Here is a 19,094-nt window from a genome sequence, read left to right as displayed (position 1 = left end):
ACAACACTAGAGATTGAACCCTAGCAGAGGATGACATTATCCATGTGAGTCCCTGCCCACGTGCAGCTTAAATTCAGGAGGAGAGAGAAACATAAGACCTGAGAACCACTAAGAGGGGAGAGTACAGAGTGAGGTGACAGAGCAGGGGTCCGCAAACCTCGGCTTCTGGACCACATCTGACCCAACACTTATGTTTGTATGGCCCGTGAGCCAACCATGGTGTTCACATTGTTTAATGGTTGGGGGGGAAAAAACTTTAAAAATATTATGACATGTGAAAATTATCTGAAAGTCAAAAGCCAGTGTCCATAAATAAAGTGTTAATAGGACACAGACTCATTCACAGATGTGTTGTCTGGCTGCTTTCACTCTACAAAGGCCTGCAAAATCTAAAACACTCATTGTCTGGCCTTTTACAGAAAAAGTTTGCCGACCCCTGTGATAGCGATAACTTGGGGCTGGTGGGGCGGGTGGGTACTGAGTGATGGCGCAGGGCAGGGGTGACGGTAGCGACTTCAAATCTGGTGCCTCTCGAAGGCCTCTTTGAGACCAGGATATCTGAAAAGAGACCCAAAAGGCAGGAAGTAGTCAATTAGGTGAAAGTCTGAGGATAAAATATTCCAGGTGGCAGAACACCGAGTCCAAAAGCTTGAAATTTGGGATGAGCTTGGCCTGCTCAAGAATCCAAAGGGGGTCAGGGTGGTCAGCCTGTGGCCAGCATGAGGGCGGTTATAAAGGCAGGCCAGGCCTCCCTCCTGAGGAAACTCAGGCTGAGGGAGGTTAGAAAGCCATTACTGTCCGAAATGGGACCAGAACTGCTGGCTCTCAGGGCAGTAAGGACCCAGTGCTCTTTGTTTTCTGTGAAGATATTCTGTATCTAACAGGCCTCCAATTTCAGGTTTGATTTTCATACGTTTGGCTTTCAAAAAACCTGTGCTTTTGCATCAGCTCCTTTGAAACACTCATTCTACACTCAGTTCAGACTCCCCTGACTGACAAACGCCCATGGTGGCACTGTCACCATCTTTGTCTATACAGCGAAGGAAGTTTGTGCAATCATTTGAATATTTTCCCATGGAGCTTGCAGAAATTAACCTGGTATGTTCCTATAATACATAAACACCTTCCTCTTGTAAAGACATACTGAACACATTACAGAAAGGGCTGAAGAGCCCATATTTAGCACCCCAATGAAGATCCTCCCCAGGGGTAACCAGTGTTACCAGTTTGTGTGGGTCCTTCCAGAAGGACATAAGTATGCTCCCATAGAGAAATTACATAGTATTGTTCTGAGGGTGTGTGTATAGAGGATGAACATCATGGTACATACATATATACATCACCACGTGCGTACATCATTTTGCAGTTTGCTCTTTTTATTTGCTATAGTTTTAAGTTGTGCTCTGTGGAATCATGGGGGCAAAAGCACATGTGCTCCAAGTGCTTTGCACCACTTCCTTTAGAGCAGCTCTGCTTAGATGTTTTACATGTGGGGCCTTTGGGTAAAATTTTTGTTTAAAGAACAGAACTGCTTCTTAAAAAGAAAGTTTGCAAACTCTTTTCTTGTATGCTGCCTCCAATGCCTTATAAAAAAGAAAAACAGAAAAGTGAAAGCGCAGATAGAATGTTACAGTGCATGCATCTCAAGCACTTAGAGGAAGAGGGCAATTGCAGAGGCGTGGCTGCAGAGGCAAACAACCAGCTTCAACCGGATGCCTGTTGGACTTCAGTCAACTGTGCTTTTGATTTTAAGGGGGAAAAAAATTAAAGAACATGTACAAAATACAGACCGTAACTCAGTGTCTTACTCTAGGTATGTTCTGGATGATCAGTACACGAGTTCTTCCGGTGCTAAATTTCCCGTGAAGTGGTGTCCACCTGAGGTGTTTAATTATAGCCGCTTTAGCAGCAAATCAGATATCTGGTCATTTGGTAAGAGTCATGCTCCATTTCCCCTCAACTCTGCCCTGAAGAGGAACTGAGTGCATCATTTGGCAATCCTTCTCCTCTTCCAGGTGTCTTAATGTGGGAAATATTCACTGAAGGCAGAATGCCCTTTGAGAAAAACACCAACTATGAAGTGGTAACCATGGTTACTCGCGGCCACCGACTCCATCAGCCGAAGTTGGCGTCCAGATATGTGTACGAGGTGATGCTGAGATGTTGGCAGGAGGTATAACATTTTTCGGGTGCTTTTTTCTTCAATCTCTAAAGCATTCAGGGATCTGGGCTTGGTAGATTCAAACTGTGTGGTCTTTATAGCCTAGTGAATGAGTGCATGTTTCATATGATTTCAAACTCTTAAGTAGGAAACCAGCCTTCTCAACTCAGTCTGAATAATGGGAAGAAGATGTGAAGAAGTGGGAAACACTAATAATTAAGATAGTAAATTCAGGCTGCCGCTCCTTTCCCAAGTGGGGCTCCCGCCACAGTCACCTGAGCTGGGGGCTCTGGGGATAAGCCCAGAGAAGTAGCTGTTCTTTCAGTGGATCTCTAGTGTTGTCGAAGTATTACTCTTTTACCAGAGTTTTTTTTCTCCAAGCCTCAACTTCCTCAGGTCATTTACTCTCAGTCTTCAGAAGTTTTCCTTCGCCCCATGTTAAAATGTTACCTCATAGAAGAGATTAGACACCAAAATGACTTTTGAAAGATAACAGTAACATTAGCTCACAGGTACGATGTGCTAGGCACTGTGCTAAGTGCTTTCAATTTAGTTCTCGAAATAACCCTTCAAAGTGTGCATACTTTTACTATGATCACTCTGTGGATGAGGATATCACGTTGTTGCTTGCCTAAGGCCACTTAACTACAGAGAAGCAGAGTCCTGTCTGACTCCAAAGCCCATGCCCTGGTCACTTGCTATCATGCCTCCCAAGAGCATTGATTGGGATGGACAGAGGCCTTTTGGCCAAGAAGTGGTGCTAGGGGGCGTGTGGACAATGTGAGCAAAGGTAGGGTGGTGGTAATGAACTTGGTGTGTGTATACAAGGGTAGAGATTGTTCTGATTGAGCATAGGGCCCATGTGAGGGATTTTGTGGGCAATAAAACTGGGTAGCAAGGGCCTGGGGGAGGGGCAGGTTATAGAGGGCCCTGTGAGTTAGCAGGACTTGATTTTGTAGGCAGTTAGGATCTCTGTTAGGTTCTTTTTTTTTTTTTTTTTTTTTTTTTTGCGGTACGCGGGCCTCTCACTGTTGTGGCCTCTACCATTGCGGAGCACAGGCTCGGGACGCACAGGCTCAGTGGCCATGGCTCACGGGCCCAGCCGCTCCACGGCATGTGGGATCTTCCCGGACCGGGGCACGAACCCGCGTCTCCTGCATCGGCAGGCGAACTCTCAACCACTGCACCACCAGGGAAGCCCCCTCTGTTAGGTTCTTGAATGGGATGCCAAAGCCATGTGGCAGAAAGATTAGTGTAGAAGCAGCACACGCAGGATCGATTAGACCTGTTTGGAGATGCATGTGTGTTCCAGCCCTGAATCAAGGAGTCCCTTACTCTGGTATGCATTGCTATCTGAGTTGGAGCAGTGAAAAATCATTTTGGGGATGGATTCTGGAACCCACAGCTTCTACTTGATTTTGAATTGTAGAAACCAGAGGGAAGGCCTTCCTTTGAAGATTTGCTGCACACGATAGATGAACTAGTCGAATGTACAGAAACTTTTGGAAGATAAGTGCTGTGACCGGATGATGTGATGGCTTCCAGATTCCAAAGCACGAGGAAGAAATGGCACTTTGTGGCAAACTTTTAATTTATTTAGCACTTGGACGTGTAGATTGTTTTACTTACAAAGGGGAAACACCTAAAACATTTGCTTCTAGACCAGCCGTAGCTCTGTGACCGACTCTTCTGGATTATGGAAATGCTGCCTTAGACATGATGGTTAAAAGCACCCACTTTTATTCATTCCACAAGTACTGGAGTGCCCACTATGTGCCAGGCACTGGGCCCTGGCCCCAGGGTCTGCCCATTTTAGGGGTGCATGTGGGGTCATGTTAGCCGGTGCCGGTGGAAGGCCAGGGTAATTGGGAGGAGGAAGGGTATCCGAGCCACATTCCAGCCACCCCTCTCTTCCCTGTGACTTCTACAGAAATCTGGGCTGGGGCATTGTCTAGAATATGGGTTCTGGATGGATCCGGAACCCACCTTGGATAAGTACCCATCTTTTGTTTTGAAACATCTGTTTTCAAGACTGCCATCAGAATTACATTAAAACGTATTTGTATGCTGTACATATTGTAAATATATATAATATATAAAGTTATATATTTATAAGAAACATGAGTCGTCTTTTTTGTAATTTGATTTTTATTGGAGTATAGTTGATTTTATGAGTTGTCTTTTAATTGAAATGTTTAATTCTGTAATATATGAGCCAACCCTCTTAGGACTAGGGATTTTACCTTACAGCTGTCAATTCCTTTCCCCCTGAGGATCAAATATTCCCTACTGAAGAGAAAAATGTCTGGACCCTTCTATCACTAATGCCCCCTCCTCACTTGGGTAGCCATGTTTGAGGTGCCTGTCCAGCTTAAGCCCGCAGCAGGGGCTGTGTTTGGGCTAAGTGGACCTGCCCACGGTATCCACAGCTAATTGGAGTTGGATGGAAAATTGAGCCTAGGGGCAATCAATCAGTTTCTGTGTCTTAAGAATCTGTCCCTGGACATAAATGTGAAAGTGTGCTCTGGAGCAGAAGGAACAGATGATGTTCACCATAAAGGCTGTTTCAACTGCACGCAAGACCCAGGAGCAAGCCAGGTTCTGGCAGAATTCAGGAAGCAGCCAGGAAAAATGGAGAGCATGGCGTCTGAGCTGTCTCCCAGATGGCTTTCAGGAGGCCAGGCTGGACTTGGGTTCCTGCATCAGAGAGATTGTCTGTTATAGCTTCATAGTAGACCCTGCAATTGAGTTTATTTGAGTGGGTTTCTGACCCTTATAATTTCTGACCAGGACACCTTCTGAGTTAGAGCCTCATTTACTCATGAGCTCAGGGAAAAGAACAACAGTCTCCATCATGAAAGCAAGGCCGTGTATTGCCCCACACTGTGTTGGTTTTGTGGGCAAAGAAAGCCCAGCAAGACACAGGGCCTTTCTTCAGGAGTTCGTCTGCTCTGGGGGGCCGTGGTCTCCCCCCATGCTGTGGAGCATTGTGTGAACCCTCTTTACGTAGCGTTCACGTAAGTAGTTCTTATGTGAAGAAGCTACTTAATGCCCAGTGACGAGTTGTCTCAGTCAACAGCATCCCACAGAACATTCTTCAGGAACAGCGGATGAGGTTAAACCACAGTGTTGCCAAGGAAACAGCTCATAGGTGGGCAATGCTGGGTTCAGGAGTTTACCCCCCTGGCTTCCCAAGCAAGTAACGGGCCAGAAGTTGTGCCCATGGCCTCAGAATAGCACAAATACTATTCCCTGGCTGCCTGTTTCCTTGAGGACTCCCTGTAGACCTTGGGACATGCAAAAGGCATCTCTGTGGTTTGTGTTTGAAGCACTAAGAAGTCTTATCCATTCTCGTGGGGCGCAAAGGAACCTGTGTACAGCAGGACTCAGGATCCCAGAGGATTTATTATGGCTCTTGCTTCCAAGAATGAGCTGAGGCCTCTACATTTGATTTTTTTTAAGCTACATACTCAAGGCCCACTTCCTCTACCATCTTCAAGTCTCATTAACAAAGGAGTAGCTTCTTTTGTCACATGCCAAGTTGTTGGGACCCGGATAGCATGTCCTCTGCGTGTGACTTCTTATTTCCCTATGTTTCCACTAAGGATCTAGAGGCAAGAGCAGGCAAAGTCAAGGTGAATGACCCATCTACCCTCTTTTGTTGATTGCACTGGCTTGAATATTAGAGCAGTGGTACTAGAACCATTTAACTCACTAAGTGCTTTAATGGTTAAAAAAATTATTATACATGGCTGCGTGTATGGAAAATCAAGACCTTTTAAGGAACACAGGCTGTGGCTGGCTACTCTGAGTAGCACCTTCATATGACCGTGGAGAATCATCTTTCCATTCTGGTCCGTTCATCCCCTGAAGGCTGTCTTCTATCCTCCCTGTCCCCCTTATAATGGAAAAAAAATAAAATATTTATCCTAAGTCTTGTCACAGTCTGTTTGCCACCTTCCTTCTCATCTTCCTGTTTAACTGTACCCCCATCACAAAAATATACACACCTGTTAACTGAATTGTAGCTCATTCAAGGGGTTGGCTGTATGCGCACCGTGCCCTACTGTCATTGTCATACCTTCCCCTCCCAGCCCCATCCCATACTTCCCTTTTGACCTTGAGGAACTGTGTTTAAAGTGCTAGGTGGCTTTGAAGAGAGAGGAGAAAGTATAGCCCCTGCCCTAATAGTTACATATATTTTTGATGGGAAAACAAGATTTGGCAACATTTGGGAATATTTTCTTCAAAAATCTTTAAATATTTCACTAGAACTTAAAAAAAAGTTTTTATATAAAACCATAGCTACGGCTAAAGGAGAAGTAAAAATAGAAGAATCCACCCAGAATGTGTAAAGAGATCTTCATCTAGAAAGCAGGGAATAGGAAGGGCAACGTGAATCTGCTGTGTCTTCAGTGCAGTGGTTCCCTTTGGTTTTAGTTACTTTGGGGTTATTTTTCAGTGGGATGAAGTGAAACTCCTAAGTGCATTTTTATTGTTGATGTTGTTGTGTTTGTAGTTCTCGGCCACACCCCAGTCACCTGGGGATGGATTAGTTTTCCCTCCTGCCCCGCAAAATAAACTTTCCTTGTATGGCGCCTAAAGTGTTAGTACTGAGTAGGACAGAATGTTCTAGATGTGGTACTTCAAAACTTACAATCTGATTCTGTTTCTACCACTAACAGTGTCCCTTATCCTATCTGTGCCTCCAATTCTTTCTCTGTCCAGACAGAGCAATTTGAATTCATGCTCTTTTTTAGGTCCCTTTTACCCAAATCTTGTGACTTCTTGAAAATGGTGTTTGCTGGAGTCACCCACGCACTCGGGAATGAAGAACTAATAGCAGCTACCCTCAAAGATCTGGATGTAGATTATCAAGCTTTCTCTTATATAGGCCATCGGGTTGTCATTCACACACTTCTCTGAGGTTTTTAGAACAGGAAAATAGGTGGGGTTAACTTTGTCTGTGAGAAACATCTTGGGTGAGCTATGATTTCAGTTAAAAGATGTGTTTTTGTGACAGGAGCATCGCTGAAGACCTGAAGGCTGTTTTGTTTGCTCCCCGCACAAGTGCAGCCATGATTCTTTCCACCTGTAAGTAAGATGGCTTTGTCCTTTATCTTCAGGGCTTGTTCTGGGCATGGTACTTAGTCTTGAACGCCAGAAATTGTGAAGTGTGGAAGATAATTTCCCCAGATGTTGTGACAGGGTTTTGTTTGTTATTTAAATACCCATGGTGAGGATGTAATTTTAGAAAATGTTCAGTATTAAGATCACAAAAGAAAACAAAATAGTGTCCTTAAATCTACCTGTGTGTGTAGAAATGCAATCAGTTTGAGAAGTATTTGTATTTAGAATATTTAGTATAAAGAACTGAGAGCAAAAGTCTAGGAAACCAAGTTCCACTTCAGGATTTGCTGCAACATTAGTGGGTCACCTTTGGTAACTTCTTTAGATCAGGTCCCCATCTGTACAATGGGCACTCTCTTTTTACCTACCTCCCAACAAGATACTATAGAGAAATAATAGATTAAAATGACAGGCTCTTCATGAACTTAATTTTGGAGTTGCTTTGGAAGACTATCCAGTCCCATGTACAAGTTTTGGAAATGCTTGTTGATTTACCTCGAAGACTCAGAGAGCCTTATCATGCAAATAATTAAAAATCTGGAAGAAAAATACTGATTTTAATTCTGAATGACTATGGAAACAAGCTTCAACAAAGCTCAGTCACATTAGAATAAAGCAGTCAAGGCCACTGACAACAGTTTTTGCACTTCTGATTTTTAAGTGGCATTAGGAAAATTTTTTTGCAATTTTTAAATGTCATGTGTTTAAACCAAATCACCTCATAGGACCCAACACTTGTTGGTAGGATTCATAAAAAATAAACCAGGCTACTCCACTTGTACCTACCTGAATTATAACTTACAGTCTGGGTCCACACATAGATCAAGACGGGGTGCCCATTATCAAAAACAGGCCAAGCAGAGCAAAGCAGAGAGAGCTAAGAAGCAGTAACCCATATCCCCACTTCCCCCAACGGCAGGACAAAGGTGAGCAGTGACTTAATAAGAACCTTTTCATTAAAAGCCATGTAGGCATCTGTTCTTCATTTCTCCTGAGGTCAGAACTAGAGAAAAGGCTGTAAATGCTAGCAGGAAGGATTCAGTTATATATAAAATAAACAGTGAGGGTTGAGACAAGGATTACATTGCCCAAAGGATTGAATAAGAGACCACCTATTAGTGGGGATATTTTGAGGATCATTCTGTCTGGCCTGGAAGGGCATGGGTTTGATGAACTATCACTGTCCTTTCCAGCTTCTGATAACTTGATTCAACGGTAAGACTCACCTCTTTATTTCTTCCACAGGTTGCACTTAGATGTGGCTCCATTTTTAAATTAATTAATTTATTTAATTTATTTTTTATTTTTGGCTGCATTGGGTTTTTGTTGCTACACACGGGCTTTCTCTAGTTGCAGTGAGTGGGGGCTACTCTTCATTGCGGTGCGCGGGCTTCTCATTGCATTGGCTTCTCTTGTTGCGGAGCACGGTCTCTAGGCGTGCAGGCTTCAGTAGTTGTGGCTCACAGGCTGTAGAGCACAGGCTCAGTAGTTGTGGTGCACGGGTTTAGTTGCTCCACGGCATGTGGGATCTTCCTGGACCAGGGCTCGAACCTGTGTCCCCTGCATTGGCAGGGGGATTCTTAACCACTGTGCCACCAGGGAAGCCATGGCTCCATTTTCTTCTGGGTAAAACAATGAGTGTTTACTATTGACCAGAGAAAGCTAAGAGGTGCCCCAGGGTGTGTTACTACTAATCAAAAAAATGTTTATAGGTGTTTTTTGGGCCAGAGTCATTTGGGAAATACATTGGTTGTTTTAAGGGCTGTCATAGAAGTCTGGCCTCATAGGCTGCTGTAGGGCAGGAGGAGATCCTTGTGGAAGGTGTGATATTGATCTTACTGACTGGTGGGCAGAGCCTGGGAGTGGTACCAGGGCACTGCTCCTATGAGGGTCAGTTTGTGAAACACAATTGGTCGTTTCTGCTGACTAACCCCTGCTCTGAGGACAGACCCAGCCCAGGAGAATCATTTAGGGGACGGGGACCAGGGAGATGTGCTGGGGGTTCGAAAAGCTGACCACCTCCCTTCCCTCCATCTCATCATCACCTAATTTCTCTGTCTTTTCTTCCCAATTTATAAAGTAGAAGGAAAAATAATAATTGGGTGGTTCTTAAGTGTTGGTGTGCCTGAAGTGTGCTTTAGGATACTGTTAAAATGCAGTTTTCTGGACTCATAATTTGATCTGGGGGGTGAGGTAAGGACCTTTTGGTCACTCTGCCTTTCTTGGGTCTCTGCTTTCAAAGCCCTCTCTTATTCCTCGTTGTGTTTGAGTCCCACGCCAACCCCTTTAAGTTAGTATCTTCTGTTATTTCTTTTACAATTAATACAGAGATAATGAGGGTGGCTGCACAGGCATCTCTAAGGTGGCCCCAGTGATGTCCCCCTCCAGCTGTTCACACCCTTGCACGATCCCTCTCCTTGGGGATAAATGGAGTATGGTAACGGGGGTGGAGTGTTACTGGGAGGTTAGGTTACGGCAGACTGTGGCTTCTTAGTGCTCTTGGGCTCCCTGTCTCTTGGATAACCTGCTGCCATGCTGTGAGCATTCTCAGGCAGCCTGTGGAGAATCCGCATCACCAGGAACCATGCCACCAAGGCCAGCGACAGCCATGTGACTGAACTTGAAAGTAGATTCTCCAGCAAATCCCAACTCCCCTTTACTACAATTTCATGAGCTTCATGAACTTCTCAATTTGATTCAGAGGCGCCCAGTTAAGCAGTGCCTGGACTCCAGACCCACAGAAACTGTGAGATAGTAAACAGTTTCTGCCTCTAGGTTTGGAGCTAGTTTGTTTCCAACAATAGATAACTAATTCAGTAGCAAAAGCTAGGAGAGCCATGGACCAAAAAAAGACTTGGCCACTTTTACTGCCACTTTGCCTCAGGCTGGAGTTGGTCCCCTTTCTCAAAAATAGGTTCACTGTTAATATGGACACTAGTATATGTGTCTTTCCTTTTGTTTCTAAACCACTTCACCTCTATCCCCCTGCAACTGCCTGAAACCTGTAGCAATAATGCTAACAGCAGTCACCATCTGGAACTGCGTCTGTGAGGTTCCACACCTTCTTGTGTGTGACCGGCAGATGCCCCTTCTGTGTAGTGAAGCCCACTGGCTGGCATCTGTCCCCTTCCTGCCCTCGGGGGGCAGGGTTCTGCCCAGTGCTGGCTGCCAGCAGGTCTGGTGGCCAAGCACCTACATCCCAAGCTGGCTAGGTGTCTTGGTTTTGTTGTCTGTGAGCTGCTCATGAGCTTGGAGCTCACGGGCCACAGTCTCCTAGGAAACACTGCTCTGAGACCTGGGGATGGAGGAGATGTGGGCAAGATGCCTGCAAAGTCCGCCTCACGCCAGCTCAGGACTGGGAAAGAATAAAATTCCTGTGTGGAACAAACAAGGGCTTCCGGTGCTTTGCTGGCTGAAGCTGTGAACAGAGGAGCGATCAGTCTTCAGGGAGACTCTGCCTTTCCCTTCAGCATCTTTGCCCCTGGGACCCTATCTCCCCTGGTGCCCTGCGCCCCATGCAGCTCCTCAGCTCCGGGGTCTCTGCACCCCTTCTCCACACACAGCACCCCTCAGGCTCAGCCAGGCCAGCACCGTTCTTCTCCTCCACCCAGATTATCAGTTACTGTCCCATGAGCTAGCTGCCTGTTTTCTGTTAGGAGCCAACAAATCCCTAATGGAGTTATTCCCCTTACTTGAAGGTTTCACAGACAGTATAATGTCCAGAAACCAGTTTGGGATCTAATAATGGGTTGCTAACTTATTTTGTCAATACATTCAAAAACACTAACATCTCTGGTGACTATCATTTCTTAGAAGAATGGACATTTTAATATCAAAAGGAAACACAGTGTTCTTTCAGTAATTCTGTTGAAAAGAGTGCCCTTTTAATATCAAAGGAGGCACACAAAGCAAGGATAATTTAATGCTTCAAATATATAAAGAGCATAAATTCAGAATCAAGAATATCTTTAAAAAATTTTTTAATTTAGATTTTATTTTATATTGGAGTATAGTTGATTTATAATGTTGTGTTAGTTTCAGGTATACAGCAAAGTGATTCAGTTATACATATACATATATCAACTCTTTTTCAGATTCTTTTCCCCTGTAGGTTATTACAGAATATTGAGTAGAGTTCCCTGTGCTATACAGTAGATCCTTGTTGATGATCTATTTTATATATAGTAGTGTGTATATGTTAATCCCAAGCTCCTAATTTATCCCCCTCCCACCTTTCTCCTTTGGTAACCATAAGTTTGTATTAAGGATAACTTCTTAAATTGAATAAATGTTTCCGTGAAAAACTCAGTGTACTTCTCTCTCTCTCTCTCTTGTCCCCTGCCCTTCTCTCTCTCTCCCTCTCCCTCTCTTTCTATTTTCTTTTCTTTCTTTCCCTCATTGGTGTGGATTCTTGGTTTGGTGTCTTTTCAGAAAGTCTTTTCTGGTGCCTGCTTAGAGGCAGAAATTTAGGTTAAAAGAAAAGCTAGCTATTTGTGACACCTCCCAGATGATATGGGTTGTCCATTAACATGTATCTGGTCTTCAGAAGTCCCTTAAATAGATCTAGTGGTGGGAATTTATTACAGTCTTGAGGAGGTTTGACCTTTCTGTAAATTTCTGGGAAAAAAATAAGGCGCTTCTTGTAGTGAACTTAGAGGATCAGTTCCAATTGCCCAGAGCCATTTTTCCAAAGCCACGGGTTTTCCACACTTTTACGTTCCCCGAGCCCTTCAGCTGTGAGCGCAGCTGCCCTGGAATTCCTCGTCCTAAAACCGCAACCTGGATTGTGTGCGTTGGGCCACTAGCCTAGTCTTTGGCTCAAGGCAGTTCTTGAAACGAGCCAGTTATTCATGTTTTCAAATAAAAATCACCAGCCTTCTGCCAGTCATTCTGAGCAAACTCAGGAGGACTGAATTTCGCCTGAAGCACTGATTCATAACGAAACTCTGCCATCGTAAACGCCAGGGGATGAACGTGAGGTTACACAGATATAAAACTGAAAACATTAGAAACGGAGGGAACGCCACCAGCTTCGCTTCCCAGACGGCGGTGACCCAGCAGCCCTTCAGCTACCGTTCATCTGCGGGACTGAGAGCGGCGGGGAGCTGTTCGGCGAAGTGGTGCTTCTCCCACTCGCTCCCTTCCAGCGCCCCCTGGTGGAAACCCGTCCCCAAGGCGAGCCCTGCTGCAGCCACGCACACAAGCAGAAGGCTGTTAGGAGACCTGCACGGGTGGGAGAAGGGGGAAGCAAGCCTTCCCAGGAGAGGACGCGAACACTAAATAAAATAAGAGGTTCGACTCCCTTACCCATGAGGGACGTGCCAGTTCCTAAAGGTCACGGAGATTACGCCGGGATGTGATGCCCTTTTCCTGATTTGCTGGTACAAGATAGATAATTAAAGATATTTGCTGGGGAATAAGAAGCAGATGAAAAGAATAGCGCAGATGTAAGCCTGGGAAGGGAAGCTCTGGCTCCTTCCTGCGATAATCCTCAACCCTGAATATAACCTTCTAGAAGGCAAATAGTCATTGCCCATCGCTGGGGCATTTTAGATTGTCTCTGGCAAAGACCAGATATGCACGAGTTTCTGCCTTCATTGGGGATTTTATAAAGGTGAAAAAGGGCTTTCTCTCTGCAGGTTACTGAGAAAAACAATTCAAAGAATGGCTTCTGTAACCACAGCAGGCGTGTGGCAGTGACTCTCCATTTACCCACTCACCTGGAAGACCTGTGATGCTGTAAATAGAAAATGACCACAAATCTAATAATCATTGCTATCTGCTTTGGCATGAATCATTACTTCAGTCTGTAAATAAAGAGGCCTAGTGTCCTGAAGAGTCACGCCAAGCAAGGAACACCAGGAAGCTGTTTGGCTTTCACAACTTGTTTTTTACTCATCAATTATTTATTGGGCAGCGACTAGTTGCGAGCAACTGTGCTGGGCAGAACTGAACCATAAACAAGGCAGAGGTTGTCCTCGCTGCTCACAGCTATTCTTGGTCTTCAGGGGAGATAGAACAAAACCGTGTCATAATTAAAGCTGTGGCAGAGTAGTACCTTTGTTTGAAGGCAGCTGTCTTTGCTACTGAATGAGGACAAATAAATACTTCTGAAAAAACTTCCTCCTAAATTCCAGGCTGCAGAAGAGAGTAAAGATAACCGAGAGATTGCTGTTGGGTTTATAGTCCACTCTGTTGGTGTGTAGTCATGTATGGTAAATTCAGTGAAGGGGGGGAGCCTTTTCCTAGTCCCCAGATATCATTCCTGCTGACAAATACCAGCAATTTCTCTTTGAAAGTTCTATAATTTAAGGTATAATAATGGTTAATTTTATGGGTCAACTTGGCTGGACCATGATGCCTAGGTAGTGGGTTAAATGTTACTCTGGATGTTTCAGTGAAGATATTTTTTGTGTAAGATTAACATTTAAATCAGTGGATCTTTAGTAAAGCAGATTATCAGACATAATGTGGGTGGGCCTCATCTAATCAGTTGAAGGCCTTAATAAACCAAAGACTGACCTCCACTAAGCAAGAAAAAATTCGGCCAGCAGACTGCCTTTGGACTCAAACTGCAGCTCTTCCCTGAGTCGCCAGCCCACCCCGTCAGATTTTGGACTCACCAGCCCTCACAATTGTGTGAGCTAATTCCTTAAATCAGTTTCTCTTTCTCTCTCTCTGATCACTCTGACAAATACAGGTGTCATGCTTACAAATACGAAAATGCCTTTAAAAGAAGCACCGCCGTACATGTTTACTGTTATATCAGTTTACTATCATATCATTTTCACCTTGCCAAGACTAAGCTTCAGAGCGTCTCCGGAGAGCTGTGTTGATAGTGGAGAGAGGGCCCCTTAGAGTCCTGAGTGGGGTGAACAGGGGTAGAGAATGGGCTCAGAACACAGGAGTTGTGGGGTTGAAGGTCAGCTTTGGCTTACTTGGCCTTCTTCCCATTTTGTCTTCAGAGGGAGAACCATAGTGTGCTTCTATCTGTTTACCTTAAATCTGCTCTTTGAATACACAATACATACTTGCTGAATGAGTTCTAGGGAACTGAGTGAGGGAAAAGGTTGGACATTAAATGAGCAACTGCTCTGCTCTAGATATTTCATCTCTGCTGTCTTATGCAATCTTCTCATCCACAAGGACTGTCTCATTATTATGCTCATGGACTCAGCCAAGCTCTGTGGGCTTAAATTCAATCTCAGCTGCTTTTTAGGTATGTAGCTTTGGACAAATGACTGAACCTGTCTGTTACTCAATTTCTTCATCTGTGAAATGGGGATAATTACAGGACCTATTTCAGTGTGTAGGGAGTGAGTTAGTATAGGATAGTAAGATCTTCCTGTAGTCCCTCCTTATGGTAAATGCTTTGTTGGTAGCAGTGGGGAACTGCCTTTCCTAGAAGGTAGGTTTTATTTCTAACATTTTCCAGACGAGGCTCCTGAGTAATTGCCCCAAATCATATTGTCGCTACAAGAAAATGGAGTCGTGATTTGACTTCAGGTTACCCTGACCCTAGTGACTGCTCAACCCCATATGCTGTCCTTATACAGAAAAAAGAACATTTGAACACCAGGTTTAAACCATGTCATTTAGCATCTCGTGGATTGATGCTTGATTTTGGATAAGCTGCCGCTGCTTTTTCTCCTTCCCACCTCCTTCCTCCTCCTCCCTCTCTACCTTCTTCTTTTTTACTATATCTGGAACAAAAGGTTAGACTTATGACCTACTACAAGCTCCGGAAGCTGTCTTCTTCAACTTTACTGTTTCACTTAGTCAAAAGGACGTGGTCAACCTAGCTTTCTCTGCGGCCAGCGTCGAGCTGTGAGATTCCATGTGGTAGAACGAGTTACTGACAAATAGAGCCTAAATGTAACGTGATGGTGTAGATATTGGGGAGGTGTTATTTAACAGCTGTCTATTGAGTTATTGCTCTGTACCAGGCTCTGATGCTGGATGCTATGGACAAGACAAAAAACCATGAGACTCAGACCGTGAAATTGAAGAGTTCACAATCTAGCTCAGTGGTTCTTAACAAGGGGTGATTTTTGCCCACAGGGGACATCTGACAATTCCTGGAAACATTTTGGTCTTCACACCTGGGTGTGGGAGGTGGGTATCAGAAGAGTAAGGCGCTGTTGGTACTGACACCTACTGCATAGGGGCCAGGGATGCTGCTCAACATACTATAATACACAGGACAGCTCCCACAGCAAAGCACTCATCACTCTAAGGTGTCAATAGTGGTGAGATTGAGAAGCCCTGTGAGAGACAAAGGCTACACAAAGAAAAGTAAATAACCATTGAAGATGGTACCTAATTATGAGCCACAGAGCAAGACAGATAACAGTGCTTTGGGAGCCAAAGGAAGATTAGGTGGGAGTGGATTGCAATGGAAGCCTTTTTTAAGCCGGAAACAGAAATGTGCAAGGTGTCTGTGAGAACAGTGAACAGAAGAATAGAAGCTGTTGTAATAGGAGCTGGTGAACACTAAGCATCAGGGTGAGGCTGGCCAGATTATGGAAGGCCTCGGAAATAAGGAAAGATACAATCTTGTTGCCATATGTAATTGAGAGTCTATTTTATTTTATTAATTTAATTAAAGGAGTGAAGGAGTGGAGAGAGTAGGGAAGGCTGACAGCTGGGGGAAGAATGGTCCAGGCAGAACAAAAGCGAAGAGCCTTGGGTGAGAGCAGTCCTGGTCCAGAAGCACTGGGGGGCAGTGTGGTTGGGGTGAAATGAGCACAAGCACATTGGAGAGAAGGTGAGAGGCACCAGGAGGCCAGGTCGTGGACGGTTTAAGGACGACTGTGAGAAAATTGGCTGTAACGCACAGTGAAATGGAGAGCCATTGTGGGTTTGTGAGACAAGGAGTAGCATGATCTGACCTAGGTTTTAAATTAATTACTGTGGCCGCTGAAAAATAAGCCATAAAGGGTGGGGGGGATGGGATTAGGTGTAGAAGCAGAAAGAAGTTAGGAGGCTATTGGTATAATCCAGGTAATGGAGACTTAGACCTTGGTAGTAACAGAAGGGTGGGGAAAAGCAGTAACATTCTGTGTGTGTGTGTGTGTGTGTGTGTGTGTGTTTTAAATTGCGGTGAAATGTAATTAACATAAAATTTACCATTTTAACAATTTGTAAGTGTAGAGTCCAGGAGCGTGAAGTCCAAGCACATTATTGTATAATCATCACCATTACTCATCTCCAGAACTTTTTCGTCATCTCAAGCAGAAACTCTTGGATACATTTTTAAGGAAGAATCAGCATGCTCTCCTGATGGATTGGACTGGGGTGTGAGAGAAAGAGAGGAGTCAAAGACAACTCCAAGATCATTGGCCTGAGCAACTGGAAAAATGGAGTTGCTCTTTGCAGGATGGAGAAGAGTGGATAGACGAGTTTGGGGTGGTGTCTCCACTAGACATCCAAGTGGAGAATTTGAGAGTGCCTTTGGCTATGCAAGTCTGGAATTCATTGGAACTGGGGTAGAGGTGTACATTTGGGTGTCATCAGCAGATAGATGGCTTTTAAGACACAGGAAGGAATGAGATAATCAAGGGAGTGAATAAGGCAGAGTAAAGAAGAAATCAAAAGCTTTGGGGCAGCCTAGCATTAGACCCAGTCTAAGAAGTTAGCAGGGAGGAGAATAAAGCAGTAAAGGAGACTGAGAAGAAGGAAGACCAGAAGGACATAGTGTCAAATGCTGCTGAGAGCACAGGTAAGATGAGGCCTTAGAATTGACCATTGTTTATAGCAGTGCATAGGACACTGGTGACCCTAACAAGAGCAGTTTTGGGAAGTAGTAGGATCAAAAGCTTAACTGGGATGGGTTAAGAGAAAGTAGGAGGGAAAGAATTGGAGGCAGCAAATAAAGACTGCTAATTACTATAAATGGGGAGCAAAGCTGATGGAAGAAATAAGATCAAGGGTAGTTTGTTGTTTTGCTTTTAAGGGGTGAAGTAGCAGTATATTTATATGCTATTGGGAAGGATCCAGTAGAGAGGGGGAAAATGGTGATGTAGAAGAGGGTAGGAGTATTTAAAAATTTTTGAGTTTGAATACCTCTACGTGGGACTTTGACACAGCATTTTGCTACAGTCCATACCATACTCTTCTTGCTTCTCTCACTTGTATAACCTACCTTGGACTTCACACTTCTTGGCCTGGATGGATGCATATCTGTACGGGGCTCTAAGGCAACACTGGAGTAAATCGGTAAGAATGCAAATTAGAACCACTCCTGCCAAGGAGTAGACAGAGCCCCCAAGTGCTAATGTACCCTGTTTGGGGGGAGTGATTTTGGCAATTTGCTCATGCAGAGGCCGCAGAGGCCACCAGATGAAAACTGACAGTCAGAAGCAGTTGAGATCCAAAAGCCTAATAATACACAATGGAGTGAAGATTTGAGGAACTCTATTTTGGTCCCTGGAAATCAACTTTGTGTTTTTTGGTGCAGGCTAAGGAAGAAAGTTATTAAATCAGGGGTGAGTGATCTCACAGCAGTGGGAGCAAAAGTGAATCTTTGCCTGGGCTTGGACTGGAATCGTATCTCCAGAGTAGAAATGAGATGTTTACCCCTGGACCACCAATGTGTCTGTAGCCCAAACATTGAATAACGGCAATATCCAAACCGGAGAAAGGCAAGTAACTAATGCATGAATCTAGGTTTTGAAGGTGAAAGGAAAAGGGACCATGATTACTATGTTGGATATCTTTATTCTTATCCACCCTATTCTACCCTGGAAGGATGACCTGTGGGGATTAAATGTGGAAGCCAGCCTCCATCGTGGCTCAGTGAGCCCAGCCTCTTGGTATACATTCTTCTCCACCTTGCACTCTATCCTGGAAAAGTAATCTGTAGGGCTTGGTTCAGCATGCTTCTGAGCCCTCTGGTTTCTGGTTACACTACACCCATGGGGAGCCCTAGAAGGAAGCTGTGGTGAGGTTACCTTGAACCGGCTGTCTCCCTCTACAGCAGATCATTGCTCCTGTAAAATGGTCTCTGCTCTACTTCACTCTCTCACTTTCCTGGGCCTTTTGGATATGGGGATGGTGACAGTTTCGCTATTGCTGGACCCAGGTGTCTGCACGTTCTTTATCGTTACTTTACCCCCTTCTACACCTTTGTAATTGGTCTCTTTGTAAATAAACCCTTCTAAAAGTATTCTAATTTAAGTATGTCTTGTTTTACATTATAGGCCTGATTGATACCATAATTGGTATCATAAGTGGCTCTAAGAAACAGAGTCAAAATTGGATCTGGGATTTATTTGGTCATATAGTTAGAGGTCCAGGGATAGCCTTATTGCTGGGAGAAATAACTCAATTTTCCATTACTCCAGTCATCATTGGTGGTAGCCTGGGATGAAGGGCAAAATGTTGGCTATATGGAGCCTCTGAAAGTCCCATTGTGAGAATCACAGCACAAACCCTCAGAAATTTGGAGTAATGACTTGACCCTGTGCTGATAACTATTTTTTATCTTTTTTTTTTTTTTTGGCTGCACTGCACGACACGCGGGATCTTAGTCCCCCAACCAGGGATCAAACCTGTGCCCCCTGCAGTGGAAGTGTGGAGACTTAACCACTGGACCGCCAGGGAAGTCCCCACTATTTTTGATTTGAAAAGTAGCTCCTGGCTTCCTACTGGTGAAGACTGAATGCTCCAACCATGCCATGAAATGCTTATGCAATCCAAACTGAGTGAGCCTGTCATGAGCTGAGTGTTATCTGATTCACTGAACCAAAAAATTGGGCATGTGTAGGAGTAATCCATAATAATATGGAGATGGTATATGTGA

At 44.4% G+C, this 19,094-nt stretch overlaps 2 protein-coding genes across 3 annotated transcripts in view; both read left to right on the top strand.

The window, feature by feature from the left end:
* The window catches only part of TEC (tec protein tyrosine kinase), a gene marked incomplete at both ends in the record, with an annotated part of 105,990 nt that extends 102,316 nt beyond the window's left edge, over positions 1-3,674 (top strand). For both annotated transcript variants that reach the window (XM_079703392.1, XM_079703393.1), the window contains 3 exons: positions 1,814-1,932; positions 2,016-2,173; positions 3,591-3,674. In XM_079703392.1, the coding sequence (XP_079559518.1) occupies positions 1,814-1,932; positions 2,016-2,173; positions 3,591-3,674 (361 nt within the window). The remainder of the gene's footprint in view (positions 1-1,813; positions 1,933-2,015; positions 2,174-3,590) is intronic.
* Positions 3,675-7,167: 3,493 nt separating this feature from the next.
* Positions 7,168-19,094, top strand: part of TXK (TXK tyrosine kinase) — a gene marked incomplete at both ends in the record, with an annotated part of 64,043 nt that continues 52,116 nt past the window's right edge. Inside the window, one exon of the mRNA XM_079718135.1 lies at positions 7,168-7,255. Coding sequence (XP_079574261.1) covers positions 7,168-7,255 — 88 coding nt within the window. The remainder of the gene's footprint in view (positions 7,256-19,094) is intronic.

The sequence above is a fragment of the Hyperoodon ampullatus genome (genome assembly GCF_949752795.1).
Source record: "Hyperoodon ampullatus genome assembly, chromosome: 1".
In the NCBI taxonomy this organism is placed as follows: domain Eukaryota; kingdom Metazoa; phylum Chordata; class Mammalia; order Artiodactyla; family Ziphiidae; genus Hyperoodon; species Hyperoodon ampullatus.
The sequence above is the reverse complement of the archived record's forward strand: the minus strand, read 5'-3'. Positions and strand labels throughout refer to the sequence as shown.